The sequence below is a fragment of the Heloderma suspectum genome, chromosome 8 (genome assembly GCF_057233095.1).
Source record: "Heloderma suspectum isolate Gila_16-S chromosome 8, 16-S_ref, whole genome shotgun sequence".
Lineage (NCBI taxonomy): Eukaryota > Metazoa > Chordata > Lepidosauria > Squamata > Helodermatidae > Heloderma > Heloderma suspectum.
The window spans coordinates 45186852-45210731 of NC_139465.1; the positions used below are offsets into that span (position 1 = coordinate 45186852).

Sequence of the window (23880 nt, forward strand, 5' to 3'; positions counted from 1 at the left end):
TATTTTTGGCCAACCTAAAGAGGAGGCTTGTGTTGAATCTCCGGATGGCTAAGAACAAAGAATGAAAACAAAAAAGGGTCATTGGGGGGTGTAAGGTGCTTTCCAAATGTTTCTGATTATGAAGATCATCTATTGGTTAAGTTGTTCCTTAGAAAAGCGGGAAGGGGCGCTGTTCTAAGTCCTGTCTAGTGTGTTGTTATTATAAATAATATTTGGCAAAATTGACTCAAACCATCAGAGCAGCAGACCTGCTCCAAATCTGTAATTTTACTTTCACCCGGACTGGTGATCTTTGTTCATCAGCTTGGGGTCGGGGTAAGGGGGCATTTAACCTTTTAGAATAGGGGACAAAAGGCACAAAAGCAGGGACACCACCAAACAGTTGGTCGTCAGAGGTGAAGGGTGGGGCAGGAGAAGGGGGCATGGCCATATGGGGAATCCGAGAGGGCTGGATTTGTCCTTGGGACCTGAGGTTCTCAACCCGTGATCTAATCTGAAGATCAAGTTGAAAGCTAAGCAACAGATCTCAAGAGAATAAAAGTGGCTTCTTACTATACAGAGCAGACACAATTTCTGCAGGTACATCAATGTTTCTAGCAGATAACGCATCATGTGTAGATGATACAATCCATGTCTTTCGAACCTGTGAATGTGTGTTGGCAATCCTAGGTTTCCCAGGAACGTGAGCCTGGGTGTTTAAAGGAGTGGGCTGTCCACACAAGCTGGTGTGACACAGGCCTGCCGTGCAAAGTGTGGAGCTGCCCAAAGATCCAGACATCCATGGTGTCAGAAGCAATTGTTGCCTCGGCTCCCGTAAGAGCAAATGTTCCCATGCCAACTTGATTGCTTTTTTTGGATTCTGTTTCATAATTAGTGATGCAGGGGGGGAGCAGAAATGCATAATATGTTAGGGTTTACAAATGCATATTGGACAGTTTTCCAATTAATTCAAGTTCCAAATGATTCATGTGTGTTGCCTGCCTAGTTTTGGGCTGATAGACCGTAAACAAAGTAGAGAGTGACCAGCCACAAAGTGTGGATTCCGGATAGGGCGCAGGACCTTCTCCTGGCATTCAGCAAGGGAACTGTGCAAGTTCGAGCAATATTTAATATCTCTGTAACTAATCCAGAGGAGAGTAGATGGCACATTAATGAAATCTGCAGATGATTACTAAATTAGAAGGAACTAGAAACACCAGATTTAGGAGCGATAGTGGAAAGAAAATTATACATGAAGTGGGAGAATAATATGACATCAAAAAGAGTCTTTTCCGATCTAGGCCATGCAGGAGGGAGGCAGGAGCCTGTCCTCAAATCATCCAAGTAGGAAATCGCACCCAAACTCCATCAATTCCAAGGGGGAACTTTTGGCTTCCTGTGAGATGAAAAGAAATTCAGAAGAAAGAGGGAGGAAGCTAGAGGGATTCCTTCTGCAGGAAGGGAGTAGAGATGGTCTTAAGAGATGCTTTTACAGTTTGAGACATGTTTTGCAACAGCTCAGCTTCAGGAGAGGAAAACAAGATTGTTTCAGACCGTGCTTTTCAAAGGGGAATGGTTTTGGACTTCCTATGGGGTGGTGTTTGTGGGCACCAGGTCGCCCCCCACACTGGAAATTTTGCCCCCTCAAGAAAAAGATTCTTGACTTTCTGGTCAAAAACCTCCCTCTCTGAAGTAGTTAAGGCATAGGTATGTGGCATCCTCTCAAGACCCCAAACAGTTTGGGGAGTTCCCAGGGATAGGTGGGTGCTTTCAACCTGGGACACAGCCACACTCCTTGTGAGAAACCAATCACACAGCAGCCTGGTTGAGACACAATGGTCTTGACTTAACAAATCGGCTTACCCCAGCCTGGTGCCCTCCAGATGTGTTGAACTGCAACTCCCATCATTTCCAGCCAGCATGGCCAATGGGAGTTATGGGAGCTGCAGTCCAACACATCTCGATACCACCAGATGGGTGAAGGTTTTAATAAACCATGGTTGTTGAGCCAAGAAAAGACATCAGGCTCACAAGTTCCCCCCTCCCCCTTTTGCATGTTGGCTTTGGCTGTTTTATTAAGCCAGTATGGTTTCATGTGAATCAGCCCAGGCTGGTCTATCCCACTCTGACTAGGGTTAGGCATGTGCACCTGTGAAAGCCCTGTATGAGGCTAGATTCAATGAAATATTGAATCTCCTGAATCAGAGCCATGTGCACACCAGAATTAGTGAAAAATGTGGTGTGGTTTGGCTTGCTTTCTAGAGCCTCCTGGGTTGCTTGACTAATCTGTTCCTTGAACTGAGCAGCCAACTACGGCATGGGGACCAGTCTTTGTGGCTCACCATCATAAAGATCGTGTGGCGTAATCTTTTGGGGATGGGGCATGTTTTAATGTACATTGTGAACTCAGTTAATTTCTCTGGACTCCTGCCTTAGAATTTGAGGTTGGACTATATGATCTTGAAGAACCTTCTAAGATTCTGTGATGGATCTACTGAATGTCCATTCCATCTAAGATTATGTCACTCTTGCAAGATCACATGTCCTTCAGCTCCATTTTCTGCCCATCGTTTTCCTTTTTCTCCCCCCTCCCAGAATAAGCCGTCTGTTTAATGGCACGGAACCTATTGTCTTGGACAGTTTAAAACAACACTATTTCATTGATCGAGATGGTGAAATTTTCAGATACATCTTAAGCTTCTTAAGAACATCAAAACTGCTGCTCCCAGAAGACTTTAAGGTAAGACAGGCCAGAAACCTGTAATCAGTTTGTTTTATTATTCATTTATTTCAGAGTGAGTCCTTTTGTATTCCCTGACCTAAAGAAACCACTACACCAAGGCTGAAACAGTACTCCTTCCCTCCCATCCTTCCTCCCTTCCATTTTTTGGAATCAACTATGCTTAGTGTTACGTATGCGCCGCCAATCTTACGGCTAACCATGACTAACCTCAACTCTCAGTGGGCTGCCATGATTAGAATTATGCCTGTGTGCAAATGGCTTCTTAAAATTCTCTACCCTGTTTGTGGGCAGAGACCATTTACTGCATTCCTCCAGACAGCGGAGAAATTCTCCAACAGTCTCTCAGCAGTAGTTGTAGCACAGCTTCTTTCTTTTTTCCTAAGGGTTTTTGTTCCTTTGCACTGCCACCATTGTACTGATGGTGTTTTTGAGCTTGTCACTGCAAGGTGACGGTGAGCAGGGATGTCGGAGGAATCCTCCACGGACCCCAGTGAGGCCGGATTCTATTGAATCCGGCCCCCCGAAGTCCGTGGAGGATCGGATCTCCTACCTCCGAAGTCCTTGCTGGCCGGATCCTGCCTGTTGCCAGCTCCAAAGCCCCAGCGATACAGCTGCCATTGCTGTATCGCTGGCCGGACTGTGGACGCAAATGGCATCCACTATGCCATTTGCGTCCCTGCTCTTTGACGTGATAGGCTACGTAAATCTTTACGTAGCCTATTGCATGAAAACACAGGGACACAAATGGCGTCCTATGTAAATTTCCTCCTACGTAAAGATTTATGTAGCCTATCACGTCAAAGAGCAGGGACGCAAATGGCCTCCGCTACGCCGGATGCCATTTGCATCCGCAGTACATCAGTCCAGCCAGCGATACGGCAATGGTCCGTGGCTGGGGCTTCGGAGCCAGCTAGCGGCTCTGCAGAATCACCGTGGAGTGGAGCCAGCCAACCCGGATTCCAGGGGGGAGGAACGGATAGCCTTCCCCCCCCCCCAGCGGACACCACAAAATGGAACGGGGTGAGTATTTCGTACACCCCTAATTGTGAGTGTTCTTTCTATTACACTTCTCTCCATTGTTCTGCAGCCTCCCTGGCTGCCTACGCTTCCTAATCTGAAAAAAAAACCATTGGGAAGAGTTACTACATGATGTCTTCTCTGGGCTTTAACTGAAGTGTGGGAAGCCAGGCGGGCTGCTGGCTGCTGGAGAGGCACAATGAAAGACAGAGCACTCACGCTCCTCATCGCAAGAACCACAAACCCCAGCCATAAGAATTCCTCTGAAATGTTCTTCTCCTTCGAACATTTTTTTGAAAGCAATTTCTTTTCTCCCAAACTGGATAATAGTCAAAACAAATCTAAAAGAAATTGTCATCACAAGTCTAGTTAGAACAAGGATTCCAAACCCTGGTTTCACCTAACTATAGCCCTGTTCAGGCATTTGCAGACCCTGCCTTATCAGGGTTCCTGATCGTGCAGAGAGTTCTGCTCACATTCAAGCAAAAGCGAGTAGAACTGCCTTTCAGACCTTGCCGGGTCAACACAGCAAGGTCTGAACTGAGGTGGATGGGGCCCGTGTGCCGGGAGTTGTGGGTGTGGGGCCAGCACGCTTGGCCCTGTCCCTGTCTCTCGACCCACTGTAAGCCTCAGACAAATGCTTGAACAGGGCTTATGTTTAGTGTGAAAATGAGTGCGTAGGAAATGCTACCCATAGTTAGCTCCAAAAAGGAAGGGGCAGGGAATCTGCATGAGAGGGGAGGTGGAGAAGGAGAGCACAGGCCTGTTGGGTGTTCCATGGTTAGAAGATTGGGCAGTGTTTTGCCTGCTTATTGTTAAGGGAACCCATTGTTGCTGCTTATTGTTAAAGGAACCCGTTGGCCAAGCCCTGCTTCTGTTCAACCCCTGTTGATTCCCTTGAGGGCTCACATTGATCCAGTGCATGGCCTAGTGAAAGGACCGGAGCTTGCACCCAGGCAGCACTTTGGCAGATCGGGCCCTTTTTGTTCTTAGAGCGCTTGGTCGCAACACTGGAGGTGCTCCAGCTTAATACGTGGGCCCTGTAGTTGTCATAGATACAAAACAGGAAAAGAAAAGTGAAATGGCAGAGCCCAAGGCAGAATCAGTTTTCGCAAACTAATTTTACATTCTCACATTTTAGCTTATTTATCAGGATGTAACAACAATTAAGAAGCAGCAGCACCAGAAGCTCGGTGCATACCATTGCTTAACATTCAGGAAATGTAATCGTTTCAAGAATTAAAGTTGCAGCGCCCAGTAGCCCAGGGGTTTCCCTTGAGGAAGTCTCGTCAGCATGGACAAGCAGCTCCTGTTCATTTCAGTTGGGCTTGCATACAACGGGGGCAGATTCTCAGACCCAGTGGTCGAATCCAGCCCTCCTGGGGCTCCCTTTCCCCAGACCACACATCATTTGGTGGTATCCCAGTTTTTGCACAGGTCTTTTCCCTCATTCTAAAAGGCTGGAGTGCCTTTCTCAGGGCTGAGTGACTGGCAGGAAGAGCTTTCAGCTACACTGAGCTGGCATTTTGGTCATTCCAGCCCCATCCCTTTTGCCTTCAGCCTTGCCCATCACTGGAATGTGGCCCTCTGAGACCTTCTCAAAAATTGAATTTGGTCCTCTGGCTGAAAGAGGCTCCGCAGCCCTGGACATAAGAGGACTTTCGGAGGGAGTTGTGTCCCCATAATTCTGCTTCTTGTTTTTTGACACTTCCTCCCACCTTTCTTCTTGTTTTCCAAAATGGTAGCTTGAGATCAGGTCATGAGGATTCATTGGAAGTCGGTACAGTCTAGATATTCCTCTTGGGAAATGGAAATCTCAGAGAAGGATCCACTGAGCAAAATTTGTTCTGGGCTTTTAATCATATGTGCTGAAAACCATGAATGCCTTTAGTAATTTATTTTGGATGCTCAGAAGAATTTTTCTTCTTAGACTTGGTTTTTAGACTTGTGGATGCAGCACCATTACACAGGCCTCGTTTGCATGACACAACAGTCCACTGTGACTTAATTTACCCACAGGGGCTCTTGCATTGTGCCAGGCGCCCATGGGCACTATTTTTGTATGGCACCCAGCCTATTTTGTATGGCTATTTTTGTATGGCACAGGCACCTAGTTTGCCATGTCATGCAAACCCAGGCAGCAGGGATTGTTTGAGGGTTAGACAATCCATGGATTATTTGAGAGTTGTCTAACCCTCAAACAACCCCTGCTGCCTGTGTTTGCACGACAAGCTATGGCAAGCCAGGGGCCCACAGGCACCACGCAAAATTGATGCCTGCAGGCACCCAGCATAACACAACAGGCTGCACAGGTAAATTAAGCCATGGTAGGCACGGTCGTGTCAAGAGAACCAGGTCACAATATAGAAAATTACAAAATATACCAAAGCAGTGTTCCCTGGGTTACAAACACCATTGGTTGGGGGTGCTCTAATTTAATTTTCTGCATAGACCAGGGGTTCAACTAATGGCCTGTAGGGCTACTTGCAACCCTGTGATTCTACACATTCCAAGAATTTGATTGATTGATTGATTGATTACATTTCTATACGGCCCAATAACTGAAGCTCTCTGGGCAGTTCACACTCCACTGATCACTCCACTGTTACAAATTTGTCCCACCTTAATATTGTTCAGGTTTTTTCTATTTGAGATACCTAGAAAAGGTCATGAAATTTAGGTGAAGAGCAAGACACTAAAAGCCATCACAGAAAAATAAACTGTATGACTCCTCTCCGAATTTATTTATTTATGTATTTATTTTATTCCCTGCCTTGCTAGCAGAAAATGGTACTGAAAGTGGCTAACGGCAATCAAAGATAATATTTAAATAAAGGCATAATTAAAACAATCATAGAATAACTATATTAAAGATAAAGACACAATAAAAAAACAATAAAAATTAAAACAGCACCCAACCCAACAGACCAGCTTACATGTCGAAGTCCTGCTTGAATAAAATTATCTTGCCTGCTGGCGGAAGGACAACGGAGAGGGAACCAACCTCCCACACAAATGGACAGGAGTTGAAACAAGAGCCCCCCTATTTCCTTCCTTGCTTATTCAGGAAAAGTGGATTGTGCCCATTTTAAAAACAATGCAATATGAAAAAAGCGTTCATCCACAAATACACAAATTCTCCTCCTGCTCACAGCCTAGAATGATCATCACAAAAGCAACCCGCAACAATTGGGCTGTAATTAATGCCCAAATGCCTGGCGCTGAAAAGATGGCGCCATCTTTTTTTTGGCGCCAGACAATCTTCCTTGGGGAGAGGATTCTTTAAACACGGGGCTGTCACAGAAAAGGCCCATTCCCTGTATTGACACCCCCTGATAAAGACAACTTCACATTTCGTGCTAACAGCATGATTCATGACCACAGGAAATGGTACTCAGTGGGCTGGAGATGAAGTTGTTGGCCATTTTTTACTACAGACGAAGATATTAAAAACAAACCTCCACCTGATTCTGCACTCGTTGTTGCATCACATGTTTGTAGTTTGAAAGCAGTCATCATTTCCCGCCTACTCCTCCAGGTCATAGAGAGCCTTTTGTATCAGCCGAAATAGCATCAAGAGCTGTGCTTTTGAAACTCTAAACATTCAAGGATATCAGGTGGTATTCCAGGAGCACAAGGAAGAGAAACGGGTTCTCGGGATGCAAAATTAATTTATTATAGGAAGCCCAACACAGTTTGGCCATTTTCTTTTTTTCAGGCCTTCTTCAGGTCGGCCTGATCTACTTTAGGCGCTCGCCTCCTTTGGTTCTGTTGGTATTTCCAGGGCGCTGGCACTTGGAGGGCCACCGCCACTCTCTCTGCAGTTGCTACCACTACTCTTATTCCGTAACGTGGTGCCATTGCCTAGAGAGTACATGTTGGGCAGGCAGAACCAAGATGAAAGGAGAGGGCAGGTTTTGATAAAGGAGCGGCAAGAATGAAGCAGGGCAGGCTTCATAGAACGTAGGGGCATGTTAAGCTACCCTATACAGGGTCGAACCGCTGGTCCACCTAGCCCAGTATTGTCAACACCGACTGGCAGCAGTGGCTCTCCAGGGTTTCAGGCAAGATTTTTTCCAGCCTTACCTGGAGATGCCGGGCATTGATGCCAGGACCTTCTGCATGCCAAGCAGGTGCTCTGCCACTGGGCCAGGGTAGCTGAGCGAGTAAGGTTACGGTGTTCCAGGGGAGACTTCGTGTTAGAAGTGGGATTGAAAGAGGGGAGACTGAGTTGCCTTGAGAGAGAAGCCCAGATCATACATTTACCTCAGCTATGGACTCGGACATTTCCATCTTCTGAATCAGCCCGTTGAACCATCCAGCTGTCTACACCGGCAGTGGGGAATGTGTGATCTTCCAGATGTTTGGGGATTGTAACTCCCGTCATACCTCACAACTGGCAATGCCGGCAAGGGATGGTGGGAGTTGCAGTCCAACAGCATCTGAAGGGCCACCCATTACCCACCCCTGGCCTACTCTGACTGGCACTGATGCGCCCTATCACCGAGCTCAGGCCATTCCCCAACAGTGATAGCAAACTGCACACCTGAGCTAATGCCTGATGTAGGGGTTCCATGCATAGGGCCATATGCGTGAAGGCTTGGTTCTCACAGTCTCCTCCCAGCTGCCTTTTGCTGGAAGGGGGCGTGTAGAACATTTGGCATTCCCAAGCATCAGACCCATCTGAGCATGCGAGGAGGGCTCCTTGACAACACAAACAAGGTCTGAATCTCAGGTGACGGTATGAATTGAGAGACGGGGGTCTAAGCCAGCCTTCTCCATCCTTCCCCAACCTGGGGATTATGGGAGTTGTAGTCTGACACATCTGGAGGTATCCAGGTTGAGGAAGGCCAGGCCTAAGGAATGGCATGGCAGGAGGCACAAAGCACCAGCTTACACAACCTTCAGACACAGCAGTTATCCAATTCAAGTGGCTGCATGCACTGGGCCCCTGGTGTATGGTACAGGTGATCGTGGAGGCCAGATCCCATCAAGGGTGTTGAACCTCTTTTAGCTTGAGGGCCAGATCCCATTTCTGAGAAGCTTGGGGGCAGGGCTGAAGGCAAAGGGGACAGTGCCAAAGGCAACCGGGTGATGTCAGGGTGGAAACTGAGGCCATAGAGCCCCAGAGCAGTTCTGATTCTGAGGAGGAATAGCAGTCCGTAGGAGAGGAGCTCGCTCATCTCTCACAGGCACAGCAGCTGGCACAGATTCCTCCTGCCAGCATTCCTGGGAGAGATAGTGACCCTGGCAGTGAGAGAGCGCTGGAGGGGGGCTTGCTGGATGCTCGGCGCAGATGCAGGGAGCAACGACAGATGGAGGGCGTGGAAAGGAGGCATAGTGCTTGTTTGGCGCGCAAGCAACGGTCGCATCCCGAGGACCCAAGGGAAAGAGGGAGGATCTCTCCCTAGCCCATAAGTTCAGGGTCTTCCCGTGGTTCTCCTTCAGACGGGGACCAACTGCCTTACCTGGAGCTTAGGCTACTCAGCTATCTTTCCCCAGTGCAGTTCCTTGCTTTGGCGCGAGCAACTAGTATTCTGAAAGAGTCATAAAGTAATAAAGGAATAAAGTCTCGGAAAGGATCCTCGTCATCTGTGTCCTGAGTTGGCTGTTGGTGGGGACTGCAAGAGGCAGCTAGGGCGCTCCTGACAGGTGGTGCAAAAATACCAGGGTTTGGGCCTCAGAGCTGAGGTTCTGTATCTATTATTCGGGAGGTGCCGAGGCTCAGTGGTAGAGCACCTGCTTTGTGTGCAGAAGGTCGGTCCCAGGTCCGATCCCCAGCAGCATCTCCAGGTAGAGCGAGGATAGATTCCTGCCTGATAACTTGGAGAGCCTCTGCTGCCAGTCAGTGTCGACAGTACTGGGCTGGATGGACCAAGGCTCTGACTCAGTACAAGGCAGCTTCTTATGTACCCCAACCCTAAATATAAGTTCCTGGTGGGGTTTCTCAGGGCCCAATCATGTGCATGGTGACATCAGCCCAGAAACAGGGATGCTGCTGAACCTTGGCCTGAGATACAGTCTTTGGGGGCTCAGTGTGATCGCCTGATATCAAAGGCGAGCATTATGAGGCCCTTGAGTTCTTCTCGCCTTGGATTAAAATGCTAAAGGGGCAAGCCTATGCCTGTTTAGACAGAAAAAGTCCTACAACTCCCAGGATTCCGAATGCTGGGCACTGTAGGACTTTTTCCTGTCTAAACAGGCATAGGGTTGTGCTCTAGCTAGATTACCATGCAACCAACCACTTGGCTTCCCAGTCCCCCAGCCCAGCCTCCCCAACCTGGCTACCTAGAGATGCTGGAAGTTGTAGTCCAATGTATCTGGTGGCCACCAGGCTGCTCCAAACATTTTCTATTTAAAGCAGCGTGGGGAGGGAGAAGGGAAGGTGGCTTCCGAAGTTGGCTTGGAAAACGACAAATAAGCCAAACCCTTTCTGATGGTTTTGGAAGTTGCTCCACTCATTTTCCGATCTGGTCCAATGTCACCTGAGGGGGCGGCGCCCATCTCTAACGGAAGTAGGTCACCACAGGCAGGGAGCCAAGGTGCACCACGGTTACGGACTGATTTCCAGTGGCCCTCGTGCTCCCTGGGGTTTTAGACATCCACCCGTAGGCAGAAGGGCAGGAAGGAATCAGAGAGAGCTGACGGCAGAACGCTGCACCAGTATTTTTGTATTGGCAGCAAAATGTGTGGGAAGTTGCCAGTCCTCCTGCGCTTGCTCCTGAATCCCACTGGCTTCCAGACACGTCCTTTGAGCCTTCCTGCCTCTAAGGGCTGCAGTCTGAAGTGCTGTCTTCAGACTGAGCTAGCAGTGAGCAATCGCAGACAGCCGTGCGCATGTGTTCCTAGCTAGCGGTTCTCTATTATCGCATCTGGCTGGTGAGTTTACGGTGAATATCAACTACAGTTCCAGTTGCTAATAAGACGAGGCTTGGAAGTGCTCTGCCTCTGACAAGTCCCCCTCTTGAGAGAGCTTTTTCCCTAATAGCTAATACAGTTTTCATGTGCTTGCACATTCTAAATAAAGCTGCACTTACCAGCTTGGAGTCTTCGCTGTCGCTCGCTGCTATGTTCCGTGGGGTCACATGAGGGCAAACTGGTGCCCCTGCACTGGGCCCAGTTTTGGGGGGGCTCTTGGGCAAGGCACCCTCAGAAGGCCCGCCTCGCTCAGTGAGTCTACCTTTTCGCCACCATTGCCACCAGCTGCTATTCCTCCTCCTCTCGTCATTGCTACTGCTTGCGTGCTTGACAGGCCGAATGACAGGGAGCAAGTAGCATCTGCTGCTGATGCTTCTCCTCACCACCGCCATGACTGGGCCAGAATGAGAGGCGGGGGAACAAGCAGGTTGCAGTGGTGAAGACGAGGAGTAATGCCAGGGACCTTTTGTCAACAGAGTCTGTGCTTTGCCCGTTTCCCCGTTCCAGGGACTAGCAACAAAAGGATTCTCTTGGGTTTTCTTACACTGTCTTTAAATGGCCGTTGTCAGCACTTTGGGGGCTGGATTCTCCTCTGCTTTCCATTCTGAGTCATCAGTGGAAAGTGGGAGTAAAAGCATCCCTCAATCAGATTAGCAGTATCAGATTGGCAGAAGTGTCAGCAAACTCACAGGCACAGCAGGACTGGGGATATGATCCCATGGGTGCCTTTGAAGCCTCTCCGGGGTGCTTCTTTGTTGACATGGACAAAATGCCCTCCTTTGGGGTGAGAGGACAAAAATAAACCCATTTGTGACACTCCGCTCTCCAGTTCATCTTCTGAACTGTGGAAAATTGCATGAAGGCAGTGGTTCTTTGCAGAGAAGGCAGTTCATGGTTACCTCTGGTCTAGTTCTCGCTGAGGTGGTCAAGCTGTGCCTGGGCTGTACCACTACACACAATGGGTGGGAGCTCACATGATGGAACACTCCCCAATCCCCCCCCCCAAGAATTCCCTGCACCTAGAAAGCTAGCATGTCAGGGAGAAGGCTAGGCCATAAGAGCCTGTGACATCTTGTTACCTATATGTGGAGCCCCACCCGCCACCGGAAATGGTACAGTCCAGGCCTAATTTGGCCACTTCAGTGACAATTAGGTTGCTATATTGGCTGATTGCAGGAAAAGGTTTGCTGTAAATAGTTTTTCTCCAATATGTCAGAGATGAAACTATGATATAGTGGGGTAGGACTCCTCTTGGGGTGAGTGGGACTCCTGAAGGGAGGGTGTGAAGGTCCAGGGAGGGATAGGATCCTGATGAGGCAGATGGAGTCTTCTTCCCCCACCAACCCGGTGAATTCCATCCCACCAATCCGGCAAAGGGCTCTCTTTATTATTTATTTTTTGATAAATGTGCATAGCGCTTTACAAAGTGTAAGAGAATGGGCCTCTGCCCCCAAGGACCTTCCTGTCTAAAAACTGGCATAAAGGTGACAACAGAGGAAGCAGAATAGAGGCAGGGGACATATTTGCATTTATTTCAGGCATACATGCTTAGGTTTAACTCCAGTAGGATATGAGAACTGGGGCATTGTACTCAGGCTCCCCCAAAAAGGTGGGGCTTTGTGGAGGGATTTGAAGGAAGCAAGAGAGGTGGTATCATATGGCTGTTCTGGGGAGGAGAGGTAGAATGCCTGGGGACTTCCTGAAAGGTGAGCAGTGTTCACATCAGATCTTTAGGGATGCGTGTCTCCCTACGGCCTCATCACCCCAATCTAGAAGATGGAAGCTCAAGAAGAGCAGCTGCTTTAAAAAAAAGCACAATGATGCTTCCTTGTGCGTGGAGTTTTAAGCGGCTGTCAAAGACCCCCTGTCCTGTCAGTGTAGATCAGAGCTGGCACAGCGTAGTGGCTAAGTGATGGAATTATGGACTGAGGACCAGTGAGCAGTGATGGGTTGCAGGGAGGGAGGGCCATGAGTAGTGTGTTTCCCAGAAAATTTTCCTATGCTATTTTTTTGCATAGGACAAGGGTTCAGAACCTCAGGCTCAGGACCCAAATACGGCCCACATAGAGTCCCAGTCTGGCCCTCCAAGGTTCCCCAGATTGTCTCACTTCCCCAGATCACCCATCATCTGGTGTTTTCCTGGCTTTGGCGTGTCCCCCACTCCCATTCTAAAAGTCTGAAATGCCTCTCCTGAGACTTAGCTACTGGCAGTAGGAGTGCTAAGCTAAAATATGCTGCCATTTTGGCCCCTTTAGCCCACAGCTCCACCCACCACTGGAACACAGTCCCTGATAACTTCCCCAAAATAGGCCGAAAGAGGACAACACCGCTGGCATAGATTTGTACTGGGAAATGGTCTGATGCCCTTGGGAGTGAACTAATTTAGCGTGTTTATTTTACTTGTATTTAGGATCAACAACATTTTTTAAAAAAGAGTATCCCACATTATTTTTTTGCCCGAATACACTACAAATATTTGATCTAAAATATGGGGCGGGGGGGGCAAATTGAAGGTCTGCAGTCCTATGCACACTTAACTGGGAATAAGTCTCACTGAACTCAAATAAATAAATTTATTTATGTATTTCTGGGAATACATAAGATTGCACAGTTAATGTGATTTAAATGTTATATTATAAAAAAAAATATTGAAATACTGAATCGCCTGAAAAACATTAATTACGACTTTGAAACTTGCTTAATGTTTCAAACAACAATTAGCAATTGGCATCCATTTGTTATTACTAATGAACTTGTGAAATGGAAAATTTTCCATGGAAAATTAAGCGCTGGAAAAATGTCCTTCCCACATCCTCAGCCACAAGTAGGTATGCTTGAGGAATGTAATCCTTAAAAAAGGAGAAAGTATAAACACTCTCCATCCACAAGGGATCCCAGGACTGTGTACACAATAATATTGAAAGACAACTAAAATATAATAATGATAAAATTACAAAATAAGAGGCAAAGAGAATTTAGAGATTTTTTTAGATATAGAGATATTTTTGATAGGCTAAGCAGTATATAAATTGAAATAAGAATATTTACGTTTTCAACCACCTAACAAACTAATGAATCAGTTACAAAACAATCAAAAATTTAAATAATATGTCCTTGCTGTCTTTTTATGTGTTTGAGTGTTTCTGAGCATAGAGGCCATTTATTTTAATTTAAAAGATTTAATATAACTTATTTTATTTAAAAAATAATGTTTAAAAAAAACAATCAAAAATTCAAATGCCTACGCTAACAGGAAAAGAAAGCAAGGTCGATGCCCATCATATCTCCCCTGGGAGGACACACCTCCACAGAGAAGGCCCTGCCTTTTGTAAACGCAGTATTTATTTATCCCAGTGATGGTATTCGCAGAAGGGCAGCTTCTGAAGACCTTCATGCACAGGCAGGATGATAAGGGAAGAGGTGCTCTTTCAGATCTTTGGGCTCCCAGCCCAAATTTTGCAAATTCCAGTACAATCAGACCTGATCCACCCCCAGCCCACGTGCAAATTGGAACCCAGCTATCCATCAGATTTCTTCTCCAAATGTTGCAGTGCCATTTTGAGCTCCAAAAATGTATCTAAAACTACATGTTTTGAGAGAAAATACATCTAAAACTGCATATTTAGAGGGGAAATGGGTATTTATATACATATGCAAATGTAGCTTTTTGTGCAGGTTTTTTAAAGTACAAATTAATGCAGAAACGGGCCTTAGAAATAGACTCCTATTGGCAGTCTGCCTGGTTGCCAGATTTCCTTTTGAGCTAGTTTAGCGTAGTGGCTGAGACACACAGCTGCATACCAGGAAGTTCTTCCTTCAAATCATGCCTACCTAGGTGGCCTCCAGCAAGAAGCCCACGATTCCATGTCCTGCACTCTGGGATGATCGAGAAGAGATCCTGGCCTTCCTCTCTGTGACAACCTTTCAAGGCCTTGAAGAGTGCTATCCTGTCTCCCCTCAGTCTTCTCAAGGCTAAACAGGCCCAGTTCTTTCAGTCCCTCCTCATAGGGCTTTGTTTCCAGTCCCCTGATCATCTTTGTTGCCCTCCTCTGCACCCTCTCCAGCTTGTCTGCATCCTTCTTAAAGTGTGGTGCCCAGAATTGGACACAGTACTCCAGATGAGGCCTAACCAGTGCTGAGGAGAGGGAACTGGTACTTCCCGGGATTTGGAAGCTATGCTTCTATTAATGCAGCCCAAAAGAGCATTGGCCTTTTTTGCAGCCACATCACATTGTTGGCTCATATTCAGCTTGTGATCTACAACATTTCCAAGATCCTTCTCACTTGTAGTGTTGTTGAGTCACGTATCCCCCATCTTGTAACTGTGCATTTGGTTTCTTTTTCCTAGGTGCAGAACTTGGCATTTATCCCTATTAAATGTCATTCTGTGGTTTTCTGCCCAGCGCTCCAGTCTATCCAGATCGCTTTGAATTTTGTTTCTGTCTTCCAGGGTATTAGCTATCCCGCCCAATTTGGTGTCATCTGCAAATTGGATCAGCATTGCCTGCACCACCTCCTCCAAGTCATTAATACAAATGTGGAAGAGCACTGGGCCCAGGACTGAGCCCTGCGGTACCCCACTCGTTGCCTCTCCCCAGTTGGAGAAGGTCCCATTGATAAGCACTCTTTGAGTCCGATTCTGTAGCCAACTGTGGATCCACCGGATCGTTGTTTCATCTAGCCCACTTTTCGCTAGTTTTGCTTGTAATGGTGAAACCTCTGGCACTGATTGACTGAGCTGGTATGGTGACATGGAATGTTCAGTCGCTCAGGGAACTAAACGGTTTGCAGTCCAGCCTCTGTGGGGAAAAGACAGTTGTCGCTTTGGTTGGGGTGGAAACTTTGCTACAGAGGGGCAGGATGAGGACTGGAAAGAGGTTCTGAGACACAGGAAAGCTCAAGTATGGATCCCAGGGGCAAGGAGGCTGAAGGAAGGGTATGGAGTAGAGAGTGGACTTTGGAAGAAGGACGCAAAAGAAGGATTGCTGGGAGAATGAGGCTTGAGGGGAAGGTCAGAGGAGGCAAGGAGCTGAGGCAAGGAAGGGCTAAGCAGAGAGGAGGCTCCAAAGAACCGCACAGCTCTTAGGAGGGGCAGTATGTTGTGGGGAGGGAGGGAGGGAGAAATGCTAGGTAACTTGGTCAAGAGACAAGTGGCTCAGGGAGTGAGACAAATTAGGCAAGGGCCTGAGGAAACAATAGTTGGTGGAGACATGGAGTTGTTGAAAGGGGGAGTCGAGGAGAAAGGACGAGTTGCGTGGGTGTAATTGTGAGGAAGGAAGCGGGCAGGCGAGATTAGGGCATTCCAAGGTGGGCATAGGGTTGCTAGGTCAGGAGTCTAGGCTGTGAATTCCACATATTACTTTGACCTAGCCTAGCCATGTTTGGCTGCAGACATCTCTTGTACTGCTTGGAATGTTCTCTAAAGTATTATTACTTCTGCTACAGCAGGGGTGTTGTGCCTCCTTCCAAGGGTTGAATTCAATTTCAGAGAAGCATGCACAGGTTGCATTCCAGTGGTGGGCGGGGCCAAAGGCAAAAGGGGTGGCGACAAAACACTAGCAGTAGCAGCCTATTTTAGTTTGAGAACATAAGAAGAACCAAAAGGCCTGTCTAGTCCAGCATTCTGTTCACACAGTGGCCAACCAGCTGTCCACAGGAAACCCAGAAGCAGGACATGCATGCAACAGCACCCTCCCGCCCATGTTCCCCAGCAACTGGTGCACATAGGCACACTGCCTCTGATATTTAAAGCTCTTACTGTCAGTAATGAAGCCTTGGGAGAGACATGTCATCCTTTTAGAATGGTGGGTGCAAAAGCCAAGAAACGATCAAACAATTGGTGGTCGGGGAAAAGGGGGCAGGGGAAGGAGGTGTGGCCATCGGGCAAACTCGGCAGGCCAGATACAGCCTGCAGACCTGTGTGTTATGGGCACAGTAGTCCCTTGATCTCTTCCCACCTCCATGCTCTAGAGGTAATGTGCACTGGACATTGCAATCAGGATAGTCAGATGTCTGCAAACTCTCCTCCTCCATAACGTGTTAAGACTCTTTGTGTAGACCTTATAAAGTTATTACACTATATGATAAATAGAACAAAGCTTTCCTGACACATTCTCAAATGCTTTTAAATTCAAGAGGTTAGTCATAGATATGGCATATGTTCTGTAAATTCACTTTATCCTTTTGCAAAAGGGGCAGGGATTTGTAATGCATGTGCAAAATTGTATCCTGTTCTACACACACCCCTTTTCCGTTGCAGAAGTGCGACCCAGTGCTATGCATATTTACGCAAAACCGAGTCCCACTGAGTTCAGCAGGCCTTACTTTGAAGGAAATAAGATTTTGGCCTTAGGCTGAATGTCAGGTAAATCTTAAAAACTTTAAGTAAAGTTAGTCAGTGAGAAATTGTGAAATCACTCACTGCATTGTTGGAGGTGTTTTTTAAGCCAAGGCAGGGTCAGACAAGTGACATCCATGAATTGTGCTGTCATTCAGGCCTATAGAGATGTACCAAGTTGTTGGTTTGTTTAAGGGTTTCAGTTAAAGCAAACACTTTGCCAGGTTTTGCTCTCTCCATGAGGTGCAACAACTGGAATTACTGCTGCTATGGCAGGACACGCTGCATGAGCAGAGCAACCTTTGTGGACATAAACCATCAAAGCCTCCTCTTTCTCACCCTTATTTCCAGCATTGTGCCAAGATATGTGGCTTTAGCACCTCTTCATGGGTCACTTGCTTCTGTTCATTGCAAGCAGCTATTTTGGTTCCTGCATCCACTACTAAAGAAAAAGGAAGAGTAATTTGCTGCAAGGGAATCATACCATCCAGGTATGCTCAAGCAAAATTCAAAATGTCCAAACCTTGGCAGAGTAAGGGAATCAAAAGCACAAACTGCACTTTGCGGGGATTTGAACACTTGTTGCACTTTGTCATTTCTGGAATATTTAGGTCCAAGGAAATGATATCTGCTTTCAAAAAAGAACCATTGGCATTGTCTTCCTTATTTTAGGACTTTAACCTTTTATACGAAGAGGCCAAGTACTACCAGCTTCAGCCGATGATCAAGGAGCTCGAGCGATGGAAACAAGAGAAAGAACAAAGGAAACATTTCCAGCCCTGTGACTGCTTGGTTGTAAGGGTGACTCCAGATCTCGGAGAAAGGATTGCACTGAGTGGGGAGAAGGCACTAATCGAAGAGATCTTCCCAGAGACGGGGGACGTCATGTGCAACTCTGTCAATGCTGGCTGGAACCAGGACCCCACCCATGTCATTAGGTTTCCTTTGAACGGATACTGCCGGTTGAATTCAGTGCAGGTAATGGGCCTTGTCTATGTACCATTTCTTTTCTCTTATGTTCAGTTACATGCAAATGAGTCGCTTCTGCCCAATTACCTCTATCCAGTGCTTTAACTGGAAGGAGACGTTTTTTGCCTGGTGAGACCATGGCATTTTCAGGCAGTTTCTCTCTCTCTCTCTCTCTCTCTCTCTCTCTCTCTCTCCCCCCCCCCCCCCAAGTCTAAGCAGAAAAAAAATAGATTTAGATTTTCTTTATGTTAGCACCATGCTGATCTCATAATGGTGCTAGGCTGACAAATGCTAATTTTTTTTCATCAGTGTATACCCCGCAGTCCTTTTTTCCCTCTAAAGTGCCCCTAGGAAGAAAAATAAAGTACCAAAACTACATACACACACACAAAGGGAGAGAGGAGACACTTCTGCATGCCACTTTGTTGAAAATGCAACAATGTGTAAATGCATAATTTATGTCCCACTCATAATTAAATGATAGAGCCTGCGGGATGGACTTAAAAAAATGATCTCTGCACTTTTTTTTCCAAGAGGACGTTCTGTAAAAATTGCCCAGAGTATTTTAAACAAAATGTGTGCTACTTTATGCTCAAAGGTTTTTGTGGGGCTTGATTGGGTTATATATATATTTTTCCTTTATCCTTTCGTTTTTATTGTTTTTAAGTTTTAAAATTACGGTACGATACAAAGAAAGTTAACCAGGCTGATAGGTAGCGTGCAAGAAGGAGTAAGAGCATTGTCTGTGCCTTTGGGGAAACCCCTCTGAACAGTTTTTCCCATAGGCAAGCTTGGGCCTTGGTGGTAAACCGCTGTGATGGCTTATCTCTAATTAGCAGGGGCCAACACAACAAGGAACTTTTCACTTGGAATGTTCCTCATGAAGCTGTTTTTGCAAGGGGGGTAGCCTGTCTCTGATTGTTTGCGAGGGTGGCAGCGGGTGTAAAAACTCTTCATTGGAGGCAGGGAAAGAGTTTAGGGCAGAGCAAGTTGGCCTTTGGCTAAAATAAGAAACAAACAGGAAGTCGATAGAACTTACTGGACAATTTTGATGTTGTGGGGGGGGGGGTGCTTTGAATGCCTGGCCATGAAGAGGAGTTGTGTGTTACTCCAAAAGCTTGCTTCTCGCCTTTTTAGAAAGATGGTGGTTTAGTTGACCCAATGAAGGTACAGATGAATCATGGAGCCCCAATTCATCTAGTCGAGGCCTGTGCATCAAAGGCAGGATTTCCCCTTATCATTAGCTAGAGTTTGTCACAAGCCAAGCTAAACAGAGGAGGGACCACTTAGTGAACAGAGCCAGAAAGAAGTTTTGTGAATCCCCCTGATGTGGCTCAGCAAGGAATCCCAGTCCAGGAAAATATTCCTTCCTGTACAACAGGAGTGTTGAACCTCTTTCAACCTAAGGCCTGAATTCCATTTCAGAGAAGCTCTCAGGGGCCACTTTCCAGTGTTGGGGGGGGCAAAGGAAAAGGAGAAGGGGCCAGAGGAAAAAGGGATGGAGCCAAAACACAAAAAATGGCAGCATATTTTAGTTTAAAGCCATTAACTCGTCCGTGAGAGAAGCATTTCCCCAGTTTAGCATGTGGGGGAAGGATTGCACAGAAGCTGGAAAACCACCAAAGGACTGGGGAGAAGGGGTGGGGCTGAGGGCACCCCAGAGAGCTGGATTGGCACCCCAGGCAGACCAGATTTGGCCCACAGGCCTGAGGTACAACACGCTTAACCTATGCACATGCACATGGGAGGAAGAGGAGGAATCTCCCTGCCTCTTCAGCAGGCCAGGTGCCGGAACTCTTTGTTTTAAGCACCTGAGTTTTTGAACCCCTGTCTAAAATCAATCCTGCTTAAAATTAATAACATAGGAACACAGGAGGCTGCCTTATGCTGAGTCAACGCCTTGGTCCATATAGCTTAGGATGGACTACTCTCCACTGAAGAAGCAGCAGCTCTCCAGGGCAGGGGTCTTTCCCAGGCCTACCAGGAGATGCCAGGGATCAAACCAGGGACTTTCTGCCTGCAAAGCATGTCTTTGCACCCCACCAAGTGATGGACCCTCCCTTAATTTTATGATCACGATCATCCGAACTGTTCAGGTTGATATAGTCTTCAGTGTCATTTTCTGACATGTTTATAGTTCCCCCTAGACTCTCCCATTTTAATTGTTTGAAAAGCTATCATGGTTAGAGAGAAACTTTGAAAATGTGACAGCAATCTGTCCTCAAGGCTTAGAATTTTGAATGCAGACAAAGATCTACTTTTTAATGTCTGAATATTTTTCTTGACTCCTAATGTCATTTTATGATTTTGAATATGTGGACCAGATTTTATAGTCAACTGATCTGGCTGCAATTCAGAAGTGGAGAGAGGGGACCCGCCTCACATCCTAGCCGCAAATAATTTCTCAGAAAAAGAAATCCTAAGCACTGTACGAAATAAATAAAAGGCAAAGCTGATGAAAGAGAATTGAAGCTGGAGTTAATGTTGGCCTGTTTAATGAAATCGAAAATCCCCAGTTGGGCAGTATTTTTATTAGGACCAACCAGAATGCCATAAAAATGTGCAAGTTTTTGAGTTCTGTATTCCCTAACCTGGTGCCCTCCAGATATGTTGGACTATAACTTCCAGCATCTGGCTGGGGGATGCTGAGAGTTGTAGTCCAAAACATCTGGAGGGCACTAGGTTGACAAAGGCTGGGTTACATGGTACAGACAGCAGGGGATGGGGAAGATTCAGAAAAGTTTTAAAAACTGGCCATATTTTGTGGCCATGCGGTCTGTGGTTTAGATATTTTCAGCCTGAATGAATTAGTCAGTGGTAGGCGTTGCAGGTATCAGATTACCCCTAGCAAAGCATTTGGAGATAAAGAAACAATGAAAGGCCAGTGGTATCTCTTATCTGCCTCTTTCAGTTACAGCTGGTCTTCATATTGCCCAACTGTGGATTTGGAGGTGGGGTGTCCCTCATGGACCAACACTTTGTGTTTGTGTCTGTTCAGTGAAGACACACCAAATCCTCTGCTCCATATCGATCCTTTTATTGTGAGCCCTGCAAATTTTGCCTGTTGCAAATCTCAGATGTTGCAAAACGTAAGGGATGTGATAGAAGCAAAATGTAAGATCATAGACGTTCTCCAAATTTCACCTCAAAGCTCGTTCTGTCTTGTGTCTGTATCATATTGCGAGCTTCATTTTTTTTCTTTTTACATGAAAATTGGTGCAAAATGTACACATCAGTTGTGTGCATCTTTGAATTGTACACCTTCTCCCATTGCTGAAAGCGTATTTGTGTGCATTTTTCAAATGTACGCATGCTGTCAAACACAATTTGGGAGGTGTGCAGATCACATTGGAAGCTCGGAAATGTATGAACTTTGACTGCAGATTGCATCTGATTCCAGATTTGGGAGGCGTAAACAGGGTAAATCCTGATCAAAAAGGGACATGAATTTCTCATACAGCCCTACAAAATATGGCACTATAGAAACAGGCCTTCTTATCCAGATATGTCTTAGTGCCTGCCAGTGTCTGATCCAGTTTACATTAATAATGCCATGATATATTACAACCTTCCCCAACCTGGTACCCTCCAGTTGTTTAGAACTATAACTCCCATCACCCCCAGCCAGCATGGAGGGCATCAGGTTGAGGAAGGCTGATATTTAACAGTATGTATATGATGAATTTCAAAAGCGATGGTCAGTGTCAAAACAAGTTAATCATCCCAGCTACCCACTCTGAGATGGGCATTGTTGTTGTTCAGTCGTTCAGTCGTGTCCGACTCTTCGTGACCCCATGGACCATAGCACGCCAGGCCTTCCTGTCCTCCGCGCTCTCCCGGAGTGTGCTCAAGTTCATATTCATTGCATCGGTGATGCTATCCAGCCATCTCATCCTCTGCCGTCCCCTTCTCCTTTTGCCTTCAATCCTTCCCAGCATCAGGGTCTTTTCCAGGGAGTGAGATGGGCATACCTGTCTCTTGTTGATTGGATGAACTGGCTGGCAATAGAAACGCTTTGGGGGCAGGGGGTTGTTCACGTTTTTTTGTTTTTTGTTTTATTTAAACCTGGAAATGGCAGCGGCCGCCGCCGGTCAGAAGACCGGCAGCCGCCGCTGGAGCCGCCGCCGCCAGGAAGACCCGCCCCAGGTAAGTCCCGTCCCAGGGGGGGGTGGGCCATTCCACCACCGATTTGGGGGGGCCGAATGCGCTGGCATTCGGCCTCCCCGAGATCTGTGGCGGAACTTTCGTACATCCCTACCAGTATCCTGCTCCCCCAGTGGCCAACCAGCTGCCTGTGGGAAGCCCACAAGGAGAACGTGAGTTCATTAACACGCTCCCATTCATGTTCCCCAGTAACTGGCATACAGAGGCATACTGTATATGCCATGAATTTGTCTCATCCCCTTTGAAAGCTATCCAAATTGGTGGCCATTGTGGTAGCGAATTCCATAGCTTAACTATGCACTGTGTGAAGGACTTCCTTTTATCTGTCCTGAATCTCCCACCATTCAGCTTCATGGGACGGCCCCATAAGGTTCTAGTATTGTGAGAGAAGGAGGAAAACGTCTCCCTCTCCACCTTCTCCACACCGTGCATAATTCTGTGCACCTCTGTCATGTCTCCCCTTTCTCACCCTTTTTCTAAGCTAAACATCCGCAGTCCCAGTAGAGGGCAGGGACCCAGGAAGTCTTAACATCCAGCCCCTCTGTGGCTCTCTCTGCCACTGGGGAGCAGCTCTGGAAAATGGGGACTCTGTTGTGACCCTCAGATTTTCAAACACTCCTCCAGGTTCATTCACTATTCACTTCGAGGTGCCTTTTAAAGCCTCTTCCTCTTTGCCCAACAATTTTGGCAGGACTTGATCCAATTCAGTTCAATGGACCGGCAGCTCTTTTTGTTCTCTTGGTACATTGGCGGTTGATTCTATTTGTGTATTTATTTGTAGTTGTTTCCAGTGGGTTGTTTTAAGTCTTCCCTGGAGACCTGTTTCAGGGAGAAGAAGAAATAGAAACATTTGAACTAAATGAACGCAGGCTGCCTCATTGTCTCTCCAGTCCGTAGCCTTGAATGGGCCACATCAGAGGCACCACCATCACACAGACATGCAGGCGCATGTTTCAGATCTCAGTGGATCCTGATGTGGGTGGAACTTTGGAGGACAAATGGCACAAGGCAAAGGACCAGGGCATCGATAGACTGGGGGCCATGGACCCCCAGCCCCGAATCTATTTCTCCAGGCACTGGATCTTTTCCCAGGAGCCTCATGTATCCATTGGTGCCAATGGAATGTTTTTCCTCTCAGAGTTTTGCAGCTGGGGAGCGGAAAGTTAACCCTCCCTTCTCCATATGCTGCACTGCCTCCCTCCATCCCCCTGCACAACAGTTAAGCTTAGAAAAAATATTTCCATTGATGACAATGGAAGTTTGTTTTCTAAGCTTAATTGCCAGGTTAGGGGCAGGGGGGGATTTCCAAGTGGATCACATTTGGGAAGGGGAGGGTTAATCTCTGTGCCCCCAAAATCCCCCCTCCATGTGGCAATTAAACTTAGAAAAGGAAACCTTCCCTTGGTGCCTATGGAAAAATTGGGGCCCAAATCTTTTTAGTGCCCAGCAACATATCTGCAGAGGACAGTGCAAGTCCGTGACTGCTGCCTTCTGCCACCTCACTGAGGGCGCTGGTGTTCGGTTACTCGTCCCTGTTGCTGGACCATATTCAGTATCCAGAATCCCTGGGGGTTTGCCAGATGCTCCAGCCCTCTCTCTCCCCACAAGCCCCTGCCCGGTTCACATGCACTAGCTGCAAAGAACATATCCAGAGAATTAAAAGACAGAATTGCTATTTATTTATTTCTTCAATTGATTTGTAAATCACACCCTCTGTCTACGAGGCGCCCAGGGTGATACACAATAAAAACAT

At 46.9% G+C, this 23880-nt stretch overlaps 1 protein-coding gene across 5 annotated transcripts in view; it reads left to right on the forward strand.

The window, feature by feature from the left end:
• KCTD15 (potassium channel tetramerization domain containing 15) overlaps positions 1-23880 on the forward strand; it is a 100181-nt gene that overhangs the window by 58380 nt on the left and 17921 nt on the right. For all 5 annotated transcript variants that reach the window (XM_084812221.1, XM_084812225.1, XM_084812222.1 and 2 more), the window contains 2 exons: positions 2575-2719; positions 17667-17972. In XM_084812221.1, the coding sequence (XP_084668347.1) occupies positions 2575-2719; positions 17667-17972 (451 nt within the window). The remainder of the gene's footprint in view (positions 1-2574; positions 2720-17666; positions 17973-23880) is intronic.